The 20,594-nt window shown below is 37.9% G+C and overlaps 1 protein-coding gene across 1 annotated transcript in view; it reads right to left on the bottom strand.

Moving 5' to 3' along the window:
- The window catches only part of lamb2l (laminin, beta 2-like), a 44,559-nt gene that overhangs the window by 2,318 nt on the left and 21,647 nt on the right, over nt 1-20,594 (bottom strand). The window contains 30 exon segments of the mRNA XM_051880837.1: nt 954-1,095; nt 1,185-1,392; nt 2,322-2,466; nt 2,547-2,713; nt 2,716-2,761; nt 2,858-3,105; nt 3,772-3,956; nt 4,849-5,221; nt 5,304-5,400; nt 6,508-6,722; nt 6,797-7,021; nt 7,094-7,257; nt 7,495-7,726; nt 9,329-9,472; nt 9,632-9,824; nt 9,989-10,109; nt 11,842-11,908; nt 11,911-11,962; nt 12,489-12,650; nt 12,755-12,889; nt 15,917-16,073; nt 16,325-16,404; nt 16,525-16,637; nt 17,843-18,022; nt 18,135-18,323; nt 18,410-18,530; nt 18,642-18,844; nt 19,895-19,958; nt 20,050-20,238; nt 20,356-20,429. Coding sequence (XP_051736797.1) covers nt 954-1,095; nt 1,185-1,392; nt 2,322-2,466; nt 2,547-2,713; nt 2,716-2,761; nt 2,858-3,105; nt 3,772-3,956; nt 4,849-5,221; nt 5,304-5,400; nt 6,508-6,722; nt 6,797-7,021; nt 7,094-7,257; nt 7,495-7,726; nt 9,329-9,472; nt 9,632-9,824; nt 9,989-10,109; nt 11,842-11,908; nt 11,911-11,962; nt 12,489-12,650; nt 12,755-12,889; nt 15,917-16,073; nt 16,325-16,404; nt 16,525-16,637; nt 17,843-18,022; nt 18,135-18,323; nt 18,410-18,530; nt 18,642-18,844; nt 19,895-19,958; nt 20,050-20,238; nt 20,356-20,429 — 4,691 coding nt within the window.

Genomic DNA, 20,594 nt, shown 5'->3' with positions numbered 1-20,594 from the left:
TTTACTTTTTATGAATGAAGGCCAGTATTCACTGATACTAATACTGCTACTGATGTCTCGATGAAATTGATTTTTCCCCCAATTTTAAACATTATAATTTATAGCCATTCAACATTACAGTGTAATTGAAAGCTATATCATTTTTACATTTATTAGGCTTCAAAAATAAAACAGCTTTTAATTTAAGTGAACTTAGAACAATCCTCACATAAACCCATAATAAATGTCATATTTACCTGTGCCCTTCCTACCTGTCTAACAGATAGGAAAAATACAGAAATTGAATAAAGTTACCAAACAGTCTGCACTGCATAATTTATAGCCTAAATTAAATATAGATTAATCATTATTAAAGCTACAAAAGTTCTTTAGTCAAGAGCAGTGAGTAATTTTCTGTTACCTTTGTTCTTTCAATGACGGCATTAGTGGTTACTGTCACTTTAAGAGCTGCCGCTGCTGCACATGACGCGGATCTCACACGCATCCCACTTTCACACAGCTCTTTACTTTCGTTTAAGACTTTATTTAACTCATTCAAGGCTGCTCTTATGAGGATACTCGACAAAACGGATATTTTTGGCATTATTGTGCGTGTTACTGTTCGTTCAAGCGTGACAGAGAACTTGATTCTGGCGCGCCGTCCATGCGCACGATTCTGGCGCACGTCTTTCTGTGCATCGTGTGTGAGGACATTCACAGACACAGATTCTTTTGGCGTGCTTAAATGGTATAAAAGCATTTGCACGAATAAGAGCGTGATCATATATTGTAATACTAGCCAAAGGATGACAGAAAAAACGGATGCTGCGTTAATTGCATTAATATTTTTAATGCGTTAAACTGGAAAAAAATTAATCGCATGCATTAACACTTTAACATAGACAGCACTAATATATATATATATATATATATATATATATATATATATATATGGAGAAAAATATCAGGTTTACCATGTTAGTGATGTTCTGGGCATTCTTGAGGTTTTCCTGGGCTGTGGTCATTTCCTCCTTAGCTTTCTTTATAGCACTTTGAGAGGTTTCAATTGCTTCTTTAGTTTTATTGATATTATTGCTCACTCCTTCAGCTTGTGACCTGTACAAACACAAAAATCACACAAATAAATGATCATTTACTGTATACAGATTTGTGTGTAAAACAGTGAACAACATTCCCTGACTTACTTTGCGTCTTGTGCTCTTTTAAGCAGATCCTTGACCTTGGCCAGTTGCTCTGAGGTGTGGTTGAACAGCGCCTCCACGTTGGTAAGGTTGGTGATGCTTTCTTTGATTTGCTCGACTATGTTGACCATTACGGTCCTGTTGACTGGCAAGGAGATCGCCAAAACCTGCTGGGCCACTTTTTCAATGCTTTCTGGATCTGCTCCCTCCTCTGAATAAAATATGAGTTTTACCATTAAAAAGGTTTTCAAATAAGGGCTAATTAGGCATTTATCATAATTAAACATTTTAAAATGACAGTTTATGCAAAAATGTAAACTTATTCACCTTCATGTTGTTTAAAATTTGAATGATTTTGGGCTGTTCCTCAGACAAAGCTATCTTATTAGAAGTGTTGGATACTTATTGTTACATTGCACTACCATTCAAACGTTTGAGATCTATAAGTCTTTTTTTTTTTTTTTTTTAAGAAATTAATAATTTAAGCAAGGACTGATCAAAAGTGATAGTAAAAACATTTATAATGTTATTATAATAAAATATTTCTATTTCAAATAAATACTGTTCTTTTGAATTTTCTATTCATCAAATAATCCTGAAAAAAAAGTATTACAATTTCCACAAAAATATTAAGCAGCACCACTGTTTTCAACATTTATAATAATAACGAATGTTTCTTGTGCAGAAAATCAGCATATTAGAATGATTTCTGAAGGATCATGTGACACTGAAGACTGGAGTAATGATGCTGAAAATTCAGCTGTGCCATCACAACAACAACAACAAAAAAAATTACATATAAGATATAATATAATAGAAATTGGGTATTTTAAATTTTAGTAATATTTCACAATATTTTTTTTTTATCAAATAAATGCAGCTTTGGTGAGCATAAGAGACTTTAACAAAAAAATATTTTAAAAAATCGTACAGACTGCATAATTTTGAAAGGTAGTATATTATGGTTCTTTTTTTTTTCTTTTTTTTTTAGAAATTCTGCAAAATATATCCTTTAATCTTCCAAAAAACATCTGAATTTCAAACAACATGAGGGTGAGTCATTTTAATTCCCCCCCCTTTAATGCCACTGCATTTCACAACACATCAACAATATTGAAGCATAATCACACGATCACTGACCATTCAAAAAATCTCTAATCTTCTGAATGAAGTCTCTGAGTAACTTGTTGGAATTCTCAAAGAGATCTTTCTTGCTCTGGGCTTTATTGAGAGTGTTGTTCGCTTGTTTTTTCACAGTCTGGGTGAGTGTAGCAATGTCTCGAAGCTGAGATGTAAGCAGAGATTATTTCAGGTTTTTTTCTTAACACACACATACTGCACATGCTCAAACAGACAGCCGTTTACCTTTTTAGCCATGGTTTGTAACTCATTGCTGGCAGCGGTCAGGCTCTTATGAACATCATCAGCGTGATCCAGAGCCGTCACTGAGGCACCAACAGTTCCATTACATCCTTTCCCTCCACACTTCAGCACACCGTCACGGTCACGACAACCAGCTCCTCCACAAGGCTATCTGGACAGCTACTATTTGCACTAGCATTTCCATGGCCACCACATACCTTAAGGTATAATAGAAACAAGGATGTGTCACTGATCTAGCTAATAATTCTCCGCCGTTCAGGTCTCAAGCCCAAAGTTTTACCCAAAGTCTCTACCTTGTTGCTGAGATGATGGACCTTTCGGTCTATCTCGTGAGCTTTATCCTCCAGTTCAGACAAAGACCTATTGTTGGCGGCAAGTGTACGGAGGAAGCTGTCCTTTCTCTCTTTCAGCAGGGCTTCAGTACGGTTACGTGTGTCTTGAGACTGTTCCACGGGACTCTGAGGTCCGTATACGGAGGCATTACATCGCTGCTCTGAATTCAGTGAACTCTGGTAGTACTTGCGCACATTTTCAAATTGCTCTGTATAAGAAAAATGACAAAAGACATCAACATAGGTTAAATGTTTTTAACAAAATGATGAGGACTGAAAATGTGGTCTGATTAAGAGCAGGCCCTGGTGTAATCTATATAGTTTTTCTGCACATTTTTCTGGGCAAAATCTATGGAAAGGACTTAAACATTGGCAGTTTGACACACGCTCCGAACCACTGATTCGAAACAAAAGATTCGTAAAGCTTCAAAGCTTCATGAAGCAGTGTTCTCGTCGCCTTCATAACATTAAGGTTGAACCACTGTAGTCACATGAACCGTTTTAAATATGTCTTTAGTAGCTTTCTGGGCATCGAAAGTGTTAATTGTCTTGCTGGCAATGGAGGCCTCACTGAGCCATCGGATTTTATCAAAAATATCTTAATTTGTGTTCCGAAGATGAACGAAGGTCTTACGGGTGTGGAATGATATGAGGGTGAGTAATTAATGACAGAATTTTCATTTTTGGGTGAACTAACCCTTTAATATTATCCAAAACTGACATTAACAGAAAAAAGTAATTTCAGGTAAAAAGAGATTTTGCTGAAAAGACTACAAAGCCAAATAATGCATTCTTTGGGATGAAATAATTTTCATTGGTCAGTTTTGATTTCATGTGTTTAATCACATAATACTTGCTAAGAAACACTAATTTACCTGCCAATCCAGCAGTGAGGTAGTTCTCCAGCCCTCTGCGCAATTGGTGAAGAGTATTGTTCAAGTCTTTCAGTTCTTTCTCCAGTGCAGTTAGGTTTTGTTTCAGAGCGTTGTCAAGGTCTGCCGTTACATTCAGCTCCCGAATCACACCCATCAGACGCCCATCAGTCAAAGCTATCTCTGCTCTGAAATTATGTTAATTTAAAATGGAGAAAAATTCTAATTACCTTCATTTAACATGCAAGCAAAATACAAAATAACACTCACCATGTGGCAAATGTGACTAAAAGTTATGTTTGGCGAATAAAATAAAACCCGTAAGACTTTAGTTCATCTTCAGAACACAAATTAAGATATTTTTGATGAAATCCGAGAGCTTTCTGACGTTCTTAAAGACAGCAACGTCATAATAACCAGTTTCAAGGCCCAGAAAGGTAGTAAAGACATTGTTAAACTAGTCCATGTGACTACAGTGGTTCAACCTTAATGTTATGAAGTCTCCAACGCTGTTCACATTATAAACACAGTGCAGCACTTCCGGGTTCTATGTCAGAACGCCGGCTGATTATTGGCCGACGCTGTACATGTGAGCAGCACGACGCATGTGTGTGATGCTGACGCAGGAGCTGGCCAATAATGAGTCAGCATTCTGACATAGAACATGGAAGCTCTGCACTGTGTTTACAATGTGAACAGCGTTGGAGACTTACAGGGAAGAGAAGAAATTGTTGAATAAAGTCATTATTTTTGTTTTGTGCACAAAAAGTATTCTCGCCGCTTCATAACATTAAGGTTGAACCACTGCAGTCATGTGGACTATTTTAACGATGTCTTTTAATATCTTTCTGGGCCATGAAATTGGTTATTATGACGTTGCTGTCTATAAGGAGGTTAGAAAGCTCTCGGATTTCATCAAAAATATCTTAATTTGTGTTCCGAAGATGAACAAAGGTCTTACGGGTTTGGAATGACATGAGGGTGAGTAATTAATGACAGAAATTTCATTTTTGGGTGAAATAACCCTTTAATAAAGTGTAATGACATTTACAGTGCCGACCCACTGTGTGCAGGCTTTACCTCAAGTCATCAATAGCCTGGCTGATTAAGTTATAGATTCCCTCTTGGTCTCCATCTTTGATCAGGTCTTGAACCTGTGCCAGCTTCTTCTCCAGTTCACGGATGCGGCTGTCACTGACTCCGGGCACCTCACCCTTCTCCAGAATCATGGCAATGACATCCTTGATGTGGGTCAGATCTCGGTTGACTTGGCAGATGGCATCATCCCAGAGCTGGAAGCAGGGATGGCAGCGAACGCACTTGGGGAAGTTTCCGGTAAAGCCACGGGCACACTCATCGCAGTGACGGCCTGAAGCTCCCTCCTTACACTCACATGCGCCTGTTGCGCGGTCACACTGAGCCGTCTCGGACCCCAAAGGGTGGCAGTTACACTCTGATCAGAGGGAGATAAAGCACTAATGATCTGACACAGAGAGGAAAAGGAGTTTGATGTACTATATTTGTGCAATACTCACCTTCACACTTTACTCTGGGATCACCCCAGTGGAACATCTCACACTCATTGCACTGCCGTCCTCCAAAACCTGGCTGACAATGACACTGGCCACTGAACTTCAGGTACGAAGAGAGACAGAAGAAAAGAAAGAGGAGTGATTAACAGTAAATTTGGCCATTGAAACTATTTGCAAAAATCATTAAGCCCTGAAAACATACTCAAATCCAAGTCCTCTTCAGTGAAAAAAATTTATTAAAAAATTAAATAAATTAAATAGTCAAAAATAAATAAAGCAACATCTTAAGCATTTAAATTGAAAGAAAACTAAAATAATTATATCATTTAAATTAAATTTAAATGTATGATTAAATAATTTAATCATAATTTATATCTAAAATATCTACTACAACTTCTTAAGGTAGTGAATTGATATTGTACCCACTTTCTATTTTTTTTTTATTTAATTTTATATTTTATATGTAACTGTATCTTTAATTTTGCAAAGATAAAAAATAATTCAATAGTTTGGTGTCTCTTATGCTCACCAATTAAAAACATTAATAGTGAAATATTATTACAAATTAAAAAAAAACTGTTTTACATTTGAATATATTTAAAATGTAATTCATTCCTGTGATGCAAAGCTGAATTTTCAGCATCATTACTCCAGTCATCAGTGTCACATGATCCTTCAGAAATCACTCTAATATGCTGATTTGGTGCTCAAGAAACATTTATTATTTTTATCAATGGTGAAAACAGTTTTGACAAATTTAATGTCTCCTTGCTGAACAAAAGAAAGTTTAATTTCTTAAAAATATCTCATGCAAAACTTGTGAATGGAAGTGTATATTGTAAATAATTAATGCTGTCACTTCGATTAATCGTGATTAATCGCATCTAGCACAAGTTTGTGTTTACATAATACTGTATATGTGTGTGTGTATATATATGTATATATATATATATATCATGTAAACAAACTTTTATGTTAGATGCGATTAATCGATTTGACATCCCTATAAATAGTATATTAATAATTAGGTTTAGCCTTAGTATAATGATAAAATAGAAATCATTTAATACACTTTGTATTTTTTAAAGTTTTATGCTGCCATTTCACGCTTGTCTCTTTCAAAAAGAGGTTTTAATCTTGAGAGACGAACCTTGATAAAATAAAGGTTTGATTAGAAAGATATGAATATGAAGAAACCAGGTCATACCATATTGCAATGGGTGCTGAGGGCATTTGGCTGGACGCATCCACAGGGTTCACATCCACAGTCCGAGCCGAAGTTCCAGTGGTTGGGGGCGCAATTGTCACATTTGTGGCCGATGATGTTTGGTTTGCAGGGGCAATCTCCAGTCTGCTTATTACAGTGACATACTCCATTATTACAGTAGCCCTGTAAAGTGCCAGCAGTTACACAAGTACAGCCTGCAGGATGAGACAGAGTGCAGAATTAGATTTAAATGCATGGATTTATTCACATTTTATGTCACTGTACTTACGTCTACAGTCCTGGGCGAGCGCATTTCCATAATAACCCAATTTACACTCAGAGCAAGAGTGGCCGTCAGTGTTATACAGGCACTTGAGGCACTGGCCGGTTCGTGGGTCACATGACTCTGGGTCCTGGGGGTCAACGTTCCCGTTGCACTGGCACGGCCTGCACGTCCCGCCAGGCTGCTCAGGATCACCATAGTAACCAGGAGCGCAGCGATCACAGCGAGGACCTGAGACAGGACACTGTCAGTAAACCTATTAAATGAGAATCAAAAACTATTGATTTACTGACTGTATTTTACCTGCATATCCTTCACCACACTGGCAGAGGATCTGGTTAGAGGCATAGTCTGCGTGACAGGAAGCTCCGTTGGAATGTCCGCTGTCAGGGTTTCCTGGACACGGACAGGGGCGACAGTGCTCGCCAGAACCCAACACTGGGTTACCATAGAACCCGTTTACACACCTAAAGAAAGGATAGAATAATCAATATAATTGCTGTAGAGAACAACATTTTATTCATTTTATTTCTAATTACTTTGTCTAGCTACATTTTTTAATGTATTTGCTTTTGTACTTGAAATATAGTTTGTAACTGCCTCATCCTACTTTGCAAAGCATGCATTACATTGTGACTTAAATCAGTGACCCAAATGTAATTCGTCACACTGATTTGGTCTCACTGATGTAGTCAGTCTCTCACCTGTCACACAGCTGTCCAGCTGTGTAGTCTCTGCACTCATAGCAGGCACCTGTTTCAGGGTCACAGCTCTCTGCATGGCCATTACATTGGCACTGCCTACAGTTGGGGAATCCCCACTGACCTGGTTGGCAGTCTGAGCACTGACGGCCAATCACCCCATGCCGGCACGGACACTGACCCGTCACAGGGTCACACTGATGCCCTACAGAGCCCTGAGAGTGGCAGTCACATTCTGTTGCAGACAGAGAAAGAGAAGTGCGAGACAATGAAAAACGTGTCAAGTTTAATTTAATTTGATTCTTAAAATAACATTTGTGAAAGAAAAGTTACAATATAAAGTGTACATCAAAGTTGGTCCTATCAAAAGTGTAATAAAAATATTTTTATACAACAGTTCTTTCTGGTTCTCGAATCTGATTGGCTGAGAGGTCTTTCCAGCCATGCGATATTCTACCAATCTCGCCACGGGAACCGATTCACCGTTGTATCACTCCGCTGTCAGCCTTCTCACAGCGAGTGTTGTGGCGGACAAGCAAACCCAACATATTTGTATAGAGACTACGGTTATTTTGTAATGGAATTTTTTTTACAAGAGTTTCTTAGGTGAGAATGTAGTTGTGATTTATATGTAAACATAGTGCCTATTTGGAAATTTGTTTAGACGCTTTCAGAGATGCGAGCTCCAGGCCGTCAGCGACCGTTCAACGCTCATGTACCCGCAGAGAACAGCTTCATCTCATCCAGTCCTTTGGGAATTTGCCGCTGGCTTTTAGTGTTTAAACGTGAGGTATAATTCGTTTTGGGTATATCAAACGGGCAATCTTTGGTCTTATTAATCTATTACTTGTTCCAGAGCTAATAGATTTGGGTTAAGGGCTTTATTAAGTTTCATAACTTTATATTTACATTGAAATTAAATCCTGCACTAACTAGAGCACTGCTTTTGTACGTTTGACTACAGTTTGGACTGTTTGCTTGTGTTTATTTCCTATTTTACTTCTTATACTGTTATAATGGCTATTGTTGTTAATTTAAATATTGTTGTTTAATAAATAATATTTTATATAAATAACATGCCATATTTTTTGGTATTGAGAAAGAGTCTGTTAGTGATTTTGACTTCAGTGAAAGTTACATTAATACGCAATGAGATGGCAGCAAAGACTGTCTTTATTGAAACAGACTGAAACAAGGAACCAAGGATGTTGTTTTTACTTCAAACATCTTACGAGACGCAACTGACAAATGCATTGACCAGCGCTGCCATGGGAATGTCTTAAATGTTAAAAAACAAAGGTATCGCTTTTCTCAGCGGACATTCAAACTGATTTAGTGATTATGAGTATAAGATTGAAGAATATCAGCTAGATGCAGGTAATGCACTTGCTTAGTCGATCTCTCTCATAATACTCTACATATTACAATGAGTTTCAATGGAGGGACTCGACATTCCTTGGTTACTAGTTCTAAAGTGTCATTTTAGAATTATTAACAGAGGCTTGGGATCAACTGTTAAACTGTCAACTTGAGATTTGAATCCATGGCAGAAAGAAGTACTTCCTCACAAAAGAGGGATTTTAAAGACCTCTGTTGTTGTTCTTATTTATTTACACACTTGTGCCGTCGAACTGTTGTATAAATGCAATATCACACTCGTAGCCATGCGATATGGCTGTATATCAGCATGCTGTGATTACCTACGGCCGAAGCACAGCCGTGCTGATATACAGCCATATCGCACGGCTACTCGTGTAATATTGCTCATATATTAATTCAAATAATCAATTAAAATGCTTATTCTCCTCAAAGACTCTGACAATAAAAAGTATCTCACCAGTGCAGCCATAAGGCCCAAATCCATACGTCCCCGGTGCACACTGATCACACTGACGGCCAATAACATTGGGTTTACAGTGACATTGACCTCCGACTTTGTCACACTCTGCACTCAGTGAACCCTGAGGGTCACACTGACATGCTGCAGAAAGATCACTTTTTAGGAAGCCATTCATAAGAATCTAAACAACAGTATGAGATTTATCTGAAGGAAAAAGGAATGGATGTGTTATAATGTGACTTGTTTTGACAGGACACTGAGGAAGGACATTTATCCTTTGACCCCATCACAGTGACTCACCCAGGGCTCCATTGTGCATGATAGCAGAGATGCTGCAGATGAGTGTAGTGCACAGCTCGGCCAGCGCAGGCATCGGCAGGGTCGTGAAGGAATCCAAACACATGTACACCTCCATCTCCTGCCGTCGACGCTCGTCTGGGGCGTCATCACCCTGGAAACCAGGAAGCTCTTCATACCTGGGTATCAGCACGAGCTGTGAGGAGAGAGAGATAAAATAAGCATTTTTCACTCACCAGCAGGGGGCAGAGCTTGTATTATCTGTGGTTAGGAAATTGCACCACAAGTATTCCTTGTTTAAAGCATTTAATAACATATGTGTATAAATGACTGATAATGGTAAATGAGAGAGATTCTTACTGAGTCTATCAGGATGAAGGCGGTGAGATGTCGGTGAGACACGCCATGGCGCTGGAAACGGATGGACACAACATACCGGTTGTTTGGCTCAAAGCAGAAGGGCCTCGGCATTTCAATGTACCTGTCAAAAATTATATGCCATCACTAACAATATTCGTAAACAGTCTATTAATGCAGATTTCTACAAAATATTTAAACATTAAATTACCAAGACAGACAAGTCTAAGCATATATAACGGCATCCAAAAAATCAGATGGATCTAATGAAAATCTTACATTTTATGTCTAATTTAAGCTTGTAAAAAAGTTTTAGTTCTAAAAAATAAATAAACGTTATCACATAAATTGACACTGTGATTATTTCAATATACCATAATCATACAGTAATCATACATACAATTTGTATAAAAACACAGAAAAACAGTAATAGCATTACAATTGAAAATAAACCTTTAGTATTTTAAAATATTTTAAAATGTAATTTAATCTAAAGCTGAATTTATCATGATTACTCCAGTCTTCTCAGTCACATGATCCTTCAGAATTCATGATTCTAATATTTTCTTTATATTCTTTAATGAATATAAAGTTCAAAATAACAGAATCTATTTGAAATAGAAATCTTCTGTAGCGTTATAAATGTGTTTAATTTTGATACATTTAATACATACTTGCTAAATAAAGTATTTCTTAAAAAATATCAGTAGTGCATATGTGTGACCCTTGACCACAAAACCAGTCATAAGTCACACGGGTATATTTGTAGCAATAGCCAACAATACATTGTATGGGTCAAAATTATCGATTTTTCTTTTATGCCAAAAATCATTAGGATATTAAGTAAAGATCATGTTCCATGAAGATATTTTATAAATTTCCTACTGTAAATATATAAAAAATGTATTTTTGTGAGTGCATATGTGTTGCTAAGACTTCATTTGGACAACTTTAAAGGTGATTTTCTCAATATTTTGATTGTTTTGCACCCTCAGATTCCAGATTTTCAAATAGTTGTATCTCGGCCAAATATTGTCCTATCCTAGCTTATTTATTCAGCTTTCAGATGATGTATACATCATAATTTTAAAAAAATTGACCCTTATGACTGGTTTTGTGGTCCAGGGTCAAATATATCACAGAAATATGCATGCACTATGTGAGATGTGATTATTATTTATATTTATAAACTATTATTATACTAAACCAGCTTTAATAGGGTGGAGCATGTGGCTCTGACCCTGACAGTTAGTACATACAGCTGCTTCCTTTACCTACATTAACAACATTCATTCAAATCTCTTTCAAGCACCAGACAGCCACCCTTATTTAGTTACCTACAGTTAGACAGCAGCTCCACCAACCTGATAATGTCTGTGAAGTCTTATCTCCTGCCTGGGGTTTATTTCCCCATGGAAAGGCTTAAACCAGTAACATATCCAGATTGAACTTCCTGAACTCACCTGACTGCCTCTCTGCTTTCTTTTTCTTGTTTCCCTCACTTTCTCACTCAGCCAATATCTTATTTTTTAATTCTTTCAGTGTTTGCTCAAGAGGATATGCAGCTTTTGACAGAGTCTAATTTGCTCCTGCATTGCCTGAGCCTTGGGACAAGGCCAGAAATCAGATTAGAGTCAGATTACAATGGCACCCAAAAACTCAGCCATGCAGGAAAATGATCAAAACAAGCAGTGGAACTAGATTTCCCATGAAGAGGAGATGGGCAAATCAAAAGGTTTACAAGGTTTAAAATAGTAGTACATAAGTCTACACTTGCAAAAACTATGCATTAAGTGCTTACAAAGAAATATGAATGTGTACTTGCATCCAAAACAAGACAAACACAATGATATTACCTCCTGTGGTGGGTCATTGTGACTGTGTACATCTGCTCTGTGGGCAGCATGTTTCCACAGCGAGACTTGTGGGTAAATTCAGGGATGTCAAGCTCACTACAGCCTCCCAGTCCTCTGTGGACTGCATGCAAACAAAAATATGATTATTAATAGCATTCATTTTAAACCAAATATGAGATTTGTGATATTTATTACAGAGATAGTCCACCCAAAAAAATGAAAATTCATCTGTCATCAATCATTGGTTCACATTGACTTTCACTGTATGGACAAAAAATATAATGGAAGTAAATGGGAACCAAAACAGTTTAGTTACCAATATTCTTCAAAATATGTTCTTTTACATTCACTATTAGAAAGAAAGTCATACAAGTTTGGAACAACATCAGGGTGAGTAAATGATGACAGAATATTTGTTTTTGAGTGGACTATCCCTTTAAGTAATTATTAAAGACACTGAAGCAGATTAAACTACTATCTGTGTTTCTGGAACATGGTAGCTGGATTTTAGTTGGTCTAAACTGGAGCAAGATGGTCATTCGTTGCAGATGGTATGACCAGGTCGTTGTTGTTTTTTGGTTAAAGATAATCTACCAGCTAGTAATCAGCTACCATGTTCTGAAACAATCACGTTTCAGACCACAAACCTCTGGCTCGTATCGGATTATGATGTCATATTCCATGGCATAAGGGATGTTGCTAATGGTAAACTTTAGTCCAGCTCCATCTTTAACCCGAGCGAAGCCCGGCCCGGTCCATGTGACCATCTGACCCGGCTGTCTCTCTCTGTGCACAATGCTCACGCTGGGCTGAAAACAGACACAGATTTATATTAATTCAGATACAACAGTGAAGTTTAATATATATAGCAGCTGATGAATGTAGAGGTGCAGTTATCTGAAGGGAAACTCACCGTTTGTTGCAACTGTCGGATACGTCTCAGTGCTGCCCTCTGCTGCTGGGCGATGCGACGGTGACGGCGGTGTCTTCTCAGCTGATTGTTGAGATGCTGCACACAGTCGGTCTCAGCCTGAGGCCTCGGGTTGCCCTAAACAACAAGCACACAAGCTATATTGTGCTCACCTTAATATTCAAGATATAACATTTATTTATACTGGATAACATGAATTGGAGAGTATGACTACAGTATGTCCAGAATGGCATATCACCATATTCTCATACTAATCTTCTAGTATGCAGTATGTATACTATTGTTCCAATATGCATTATTTATACTGTGCACACAGTAAGCACATTTCCAAATGTGCAGTATATGACCAGAGCGTATCGCATGGGATATTATATGTGCTCAACTTGACCTTCCATTTTGAAAGTTATGATTGCACCAGAAATGACAACAAACATGATTTTTAACATCTTTTGTGACTTATTACTTAATCAGGCATTCTAAAGTTGACATTTTTATACAAAATTGGATTTAAAATGTCATAATGAAAGACACTAACTGAAGTAAACATGCATACTGAGGTCATGTGACAATAAGGACACTACTGTTATACAGTACAGTGTACTTCAATTTCAAGTAGTATACAGTATATCATATACTACTGTTCTAAAATTTGAGGTCAGTATGACTTTTTTTTAAAAGAAATTTATACTTTTATTCAGCAAGGAAAAATTAAATTGATCAAAAACAGTGTTGGGGAAAGTCACTTTTAAAAGTAATGCATTACAACATTGCGTTACTCCCTAAAAAAGTAACTAATTCCCTTGCTTAGTTACTTTTTATGGAAGGTTAATGCGTTTCATCACTTTTTGGTTACTTTTTCTCCTCGCCTCGCCTGGTCTTGCTTGTTTGTTTTTTTTAATAACCAAAAAAAGTTCTATTTTTGGCAAATGTAAAGGCCCTTTCACACCAAAAGTGTAATTAATAAGCCTCAGGTTGAAGGAAAAGCATATTTATGCCAGTACAGTAGAGGGCGCAGCTCAAACAAACCTTTCAGCTGTGCTGCCATTCTGGATCAAAGAAGAATAGGATGCAGGAGAAGAAAGTTTAACACTCTTACTTCAGCAGATTTGCATAATATTCTGAGTTTGCATTTCACTGTTTTTATTCATTTTGAAAAATATTAAATCTGTTTTTGTGCAAGTGAGATGAGTAAATGCATGTTCACATTAGCCTAGAACTACAATAACCATCACAGCGCACACAACGCCTCTGCATTTACTCACAATTCCTCTAAACATGGGATCAGGAGAGCTGTCAGTCAAGAAATGGGACAACAAAGTAACTTGAGTTACTTATTTTTAAAAGTAATGTGTAACTTTACTAGTTACTTGAAAAAGTAATCTAATTATGTAACTTGCGTACTTGTAATGCGTTACCCCAAAGACAAAATGCATGACAAAAACATTTGAACAATGTCCTTTCAAGCTTGACACTATTTCTGAAAGAAGCGAGTGAGGTGGCAGGCAGTGAAAGTGTGAACTGTAATGATGATGGTGGAGAGAGTGAGAGATTGTGTGAACCAGACAGTGCTGGTGTGCGTTTATATGTGTGGTGGGCATTAATAACTCGCTCTGACAGCTGGCATCTCTTCTGCTCTCTGATCTTATTCTGGGTCACTTCAGCTGTGGACCCGTGAGCAATCTGCACTTCGTATGCGTGTTTGTTTGTGTTTGCTAAAGTGTGTCTACACAACCAGCACTGTCTGTCTGAGTTCCTGCGGAGGGTTCGGTGCCACTTCAAACCATCCTGGAAAGACCTCACTTAAAGGAACACTCCACTTTTTTTGAAAATAGGCTCATTTTCCAACTCCCCTAGAGTTAAACACTTGAGTTTTACCGTTTTCGAATCCATTCAGCCGATCTCCGGGTCTGGCGGTACCACTTTTAGCATAGCTTAGCATAGTTCATTGAATCTGATTAGACCGTTAGCATCTCGCTCAAAAATGACCAAAGAGTTTCGATATTTTTCCTATTTAAAACTTGACTCTTCTGTAGTTACATTGTGTACTAAGACCGACGGAAAATGAAAAGTTGCGATTTTCTAGGCCGATATGGCTAGGAACTATACTCTCATTCCGGCGTAATAATCAAGGAACTTTGCTGCCATACCATGGGTGCAGCAGGCGCAATGATATTACACAACGTCTCTCACAAATGTCTCCATGGTTGCAAGGCACGCTCCCTGTGCAAGCAGGGGGTCACAGGCGCTGCGTAATATCATTGCGCCTGCTGCAGCCATGGTACGGCAGCGAAGTTCCTTGATTATTACGCCGGAATGAGAGTATAGTTCCTAGCCATATCGGCATGGAAAATCACAACTTTTCATTTTCCGTCGGTCTTAGTGCACGATGTAACTACAGAAGAGTCAAGTTTTTAAATAGGAAAAATATCAAAACTCTTTGGTCATTTTTGAGTGAGATGCTAACGGTCTAATCAGATTCAATGAACTATGCTAAGCTATGCTAAAAGTGGTACCGCCAGACCCAGAGATCGTCTGAATGGATTTGAAAACAGTAAAACTCAAGTGTTTAACTCTAGGGGAGTTGGAAAATGAGCCTATTTTCAAAAAAAGTGGAGTGTTCCTTTAATTATGATAGATGAATGCTTAAAAAAATAATGATTTATTTTAACTGGAAAATTGGAAGACAATATTTTTTTGCACTGCATTTTTAACCAAAGCTATCACCAAATCTACTGTGACTCAGAAGATATGATGCTATCAGATAGGTATGCGGCTCTGAGTGTTTTGTGTCACACAGGGCAGTGGAAATAAAGATACCTCAAGGTTCAAAGGAGACGGTTTTACATTTAACATATTACATCAACATTTAGTTATGATAGGGGTTGAAAGATCCAACTGAACCCAAAAATCAAGGAATTCTGTCACAGACATACACATATTACTCTTCCCATGGCCCATTGATACCAGCATCGCCCCCAAGAGAAGAACAGACACCTATTCATAACAGTAGGAAGATTTATAGCAATACCCTTATAATATGGCATGAACTTTAAGAGTTTAGTCTGCCAAAAGGAAAAACAATACAAAGTGAAAATGCCAATATTAGGTGCTGATATGATCTCTGTGCAGTTGAGCGTTACTCACAGGAAGAGCGGGATCATCAGGGGAGTGACCTATAGCTCCTTCTGCTTCATATTTGTAATAATCCAGAGAAGCACAGAAAAACGCAGGCTGCACTTCAGAACACTGCCGACCAATCAGATGAGGCCGACAGTCACACTGACCGTTGTCCATCATGCATCTAAAGGTGAAAGGGAAAAGAGTTTAGGCACATTTGTCATAGATATCTTCAAATCAAGGGACACCTTGCAGTTTTGGCACTTCCGTTTAGTTCAATTCTTTAGTTCAGTACCTATCCTAATCAAATGCCAGAACAATGTAGGGCTTTAATCTTATTATATCAAAACTACACCCAGATACCAGACACTTCCTTATTGCTAATACAGGGTAAATATACTCATTTAAAAGCAATAACTGACATCAGTGACTCACCTGCTGCTGGTTGCTCCACCAAAGTCACAGTTGCAGGGTCTGCAACCAGTCAAATCATTACTGAGTCCCCAGTATTCAGGCTGTACACAAACAAAAATACATACAGGCATTTTCTGAAGGTTGAATTTTTAAAAAAATTAAATAAAAATGAATGTGATTGTCATTGGTTATTATTAAGGAGAGAGAGATAGAGCATGTACCAGGCACTGGTTGCAGTAGCGGCCAGTTACGTATCTTTTGCAGGAGCAGTCCCCACTGATCTGATCACACGGGGCTCCCAGCATGGTGATGCCACGGGGGTCACAGTTACATGCTGCCAACGACATACACGTACATGGAACACGTAAGTGTCACATACAGAGTGTCATAAGTGTCACATACATACATAAAGGTATTTTCACACTTAAAGGTAGGGTAGGTAATTTTTTTCAAAAACACTTTTTGTTATACTGGTTGAAACTCTCTTCACATCCTGATAGCAATCAATTATAGAAGTGGTCTAAATAATAAAAAAAAATGTACATATATCTTCTGTGGAAGTCTCATGACCAAAAAATGTTCATCCAATCACTGCATTCGGTTCGAACGCAATGATACGATGTCCTGTCAACATACAGTATGTATTTCCATACCTCCGCATACCCTGCTAGCGTTTGCTGTGTTCACGCCATAACTACTGTAATTAAGAGATGATAACCCATGATGTTCACGTCTTCAGGATTTATGTTTCAATGGCAACACTATCCACGCTGAGATAAATCTGCATGAGGCACAAGTCAAGTGCTCTTAAAGTTGTTGTTTACATTCATTATTATTGTAGTGTCATGTGCTTTGAGACATTAGGTAATTTAACCCCACCTCTCATAACGCTTCGCAGACTCTGCTCTGGCTGTGCGCGTTCATGTGTTTTGGAGGAGGCGTGGCTTTGGAGACGCTCTAAAGGGAGGGTGGGAGCTAACGCTTTCAAAGCTAGCTTGCTATCGCTAGCCTCTCTGAAATTGCCTACGCTACCTTTAAGCATACAAAATGTATGAATGTTTTTCCATTAAACCAAGCAGAATTTATTTTTAAGGAATATGACACAAACATACATTTAAGAGAAAAAAGTTAGTTTTCAAATTATAAAATAGCTCAAAAGTGACAGTAAAGACATTTAAAATGTTACAAAACATTTCAAATAAATGTTCTTTCAAACTTTCTATACATCAAAGAATATTGAAAAAAGTATCATGGTTTACACAAATACAAACATATTAAGCAGCGCAATATTTATAATAAGAAATAATGTTTTTTGAGCAGCAAATCAGCATATTAGAATGATTTCTGTAGGATCATGTGACACTGAAGACTGGAGTAATGGTTGCATAAGCGACTTCTTTCAGAAACATTACAAAAATTTTACCAACCCCAAACTTTTGAACAGTAGTGTATATGGTTTAAAATTTGGACATTTTCTTGTTGTCACATGTTAGTTGAATATTTCATTAAGGAGACTTCAAACATCCACTAAACACTTACGCTGGCATCCCAGTGGGTTGTCAAGACTGAGTCCATAGTGTCCCTCTTTGCAGTAGTCGCAGCGCTGACCTCTGACGTTCTGCTTACAGCGACACTGACCGCCAATCATACGCAGATCCAGATCAGTATGACTGTCACAAACTCCTCCCTCTACAGAGCCCACGGGGTCACAGTCACAGGCTGCACACACACAGGAAACAACATGAACAACAGGTAGGAGAAAACCATGAAAACCAAAAAAAAAAGTCCCATGGAAAGGCTTTTTCTCAGAAGATTATCATAAACAACTTACGGACACATGCAGTCGGGTCTCTGATGTCTCTAGATGGATCCTGATAGTAAAAAGGTTTACAGGTCTCACAGTTGCGGCCCATGGTGTTGTGAAGACAGTTGTCACACACGCCTCCACTGACGTTCCCCGTAGCCAGATACACCGCCATGTCAAAATGACACTGATTGGAGTGACCGTTACAGTTGCATTCTGGGAAAAAGTCACATATTAAGATTTTTTTTTTTTTTACATTTGTATTAAGATAAGTAGATTTTCTTCTTGCGTGTGTATCTTACCCCTGCAGGTATGTGAGTTATCAGTCTCGGCGGGCCTCCAGGGTGCATCATGGTAGAAATCTCTGCAGTGCTCGCAGTTTAATCCCACAGTGTTGTGATTACACACACAGCGTCCATGAATCTGCCCAATCAAAAGTATAGGATATATTAAATACTGTGCTTCATTCACAATCCATCAATGCAAGAATAATAAATTAGTCAAAACTACAAATCAAATCTGACTGAAACCCACCATGCCTGAATCCCTGGTGGTCACTCCAGGTACTGGTGCGCACTCCGACGCATGACCGTAGCAGAAGCAGCTCCCACGCACAACCAGCTCATACAAAGCGTAGTAATATTTCTGCAGCACGTCAGGACGGCGGTCAAGCAGGTTATCGCCCAGAGTGTGCAGTTTAGTGAAGTTTATCCGTAAGTTAGTGATCCGCAACAAATCTGAGGGGAGATTGTGCAGCTGTTTTACTTGCAGTACAGTGAACAGGGTCCAAACTGAACACTCACTACAGTAAATGTGAGTTATTTACTTGCTAAAGCCAATTTTACTCTCAAGTTAACCATTAATAATCCCGTTGCAATAGAGTAATAAGATAATGTACATCCAGCCAGTTTTTAATAGCAAAGTAAAACTCGAAAAGGTGATCAGGACAAAGCGGAGGGGTCTTGTATAACCCTGAAGGGGGTTATTTTGCTATAACATCCGACTGGATGTACATTATTCTGCTTATTACACGGCTACTTGTCAAAAAAATAAATACGTTTATTACACTTTATTATGAGACGTTGTTACAGTATAATTAAACAAAAAAGTACTGTGTAATATTATTTAACTACATGTATGTACTATAGGTTTAAGGTTAGGGTTAGTTACTTGTAATTATGCATAATTTACTATTATTACTATAGTAACTACACGTAAAGTATATCTACACGTTAAAATAAAGTGTTACTGTAAATAACAAGATGCGAAATATTGATTTGAGTATTAGCTCATTAAACGCAAAGCTTCTGTTAAGAAAAACAATTGCTAGCAAGCAGCTTTGAGTCTGGACGAACGATCAAGTTCAAAAAAGACGGACATTTAAGGGATAATATAAAGTCGTACCACTTATTACACAGCTTTTTAATCACATAAAAAATGATGAGGACATGAAATACTGATTTGAGAAGAAACCTTTTTAAAATCTTACCTGTTTATTATCTTATAATCCATTACAGTGTACAAAACAATCATTCTAACAACAAGACAAACACTTCAACAATATTATCGTAGGCCAGCTATTAATACTGAAGTCCTCTGGTTTAATTTGACAGTAAATACAGTATAGTCGATAACTGAGGTGCAAGACAGCACAATGGTCATAATCAGGGAATAACTGACTTCAGAATGTCGTAACTGACAAGTATTTCAGAGAGCCGTGTAATAATAAAAAATAATCCACAAAAAGGTTACATGGTAAAAAAATGGTTATACTGTACTGCACTAACCCTGAATGTCAAGACCGTATGGGTCTTTGACATGGATCGCAGGATCCAGCACTTTGTAGATGACCTAAAATAAAAATAATACAATCACATAGTGGGAACGCTGCATCCAAAAGTAACAATAAATCACAGACCATCTTAAAATACCACACACTCACCTCTCCCTCAGTGGACGGTTCAATGTCAGAGTATCGCTCCTCACAGATGACCTCATCAATAAACCGCAGAGAGTGGGCAGGAACCCTGGGGAAAGTCTTGGTGCAGTTGTGGGCGAAGTAGCGATATGGCCTCCATGTACGGCCAAAATCAGAAGAACGCTCAATCATCATAGCAGCAGGCCTAAACGTCTGTGGAGATGCAGACAGTTTTATTCACTTTCATTGATTACACTTTTACTGAATTAAATTGCTGATGTAAAAGTTGAAACTTGAGGTGATACTCTTGATCTCCATTTATATACACACCTTAAACTTCATGATGAGATGAGTAAAGTGGAACTCGGCCTCAAGATTTAGTCGAATACTGACATTCTCCTCTCCTGCACACAAATGTACAAAAGAAAACCAAAGTCATAATCTACAAGTATTCAATTGAACTCATGAACTTCATAACCTTTAGGTAGTAGAATTACTTTATATGTCATAAATTATCTTTGTATTAATTTAGTGGGATCCACAAACCTGAGATTACTAGTGAAAACGTT

The sequence above is a fragment of the Ctenopharyngodon idella genome, chromosome 22, assembly GCF_019924925.1.
Source record: "Ctenopharyngodon idella isolate HZGC_01 chromosome 22, HZGC01, whole genome shotgun sequence".
Classification (NCBI taxonomy): domain Eukaryota; kingdom Metazoa; phylum Chordata; class Actinopteri; order Cypriniformes; family Xenocyprididae; genus Ctenopharyngodon; species Ctenopharyngodon idella.
This window is presented reverse-complemented; position numbering and strand designations above follow the sequence as displayed.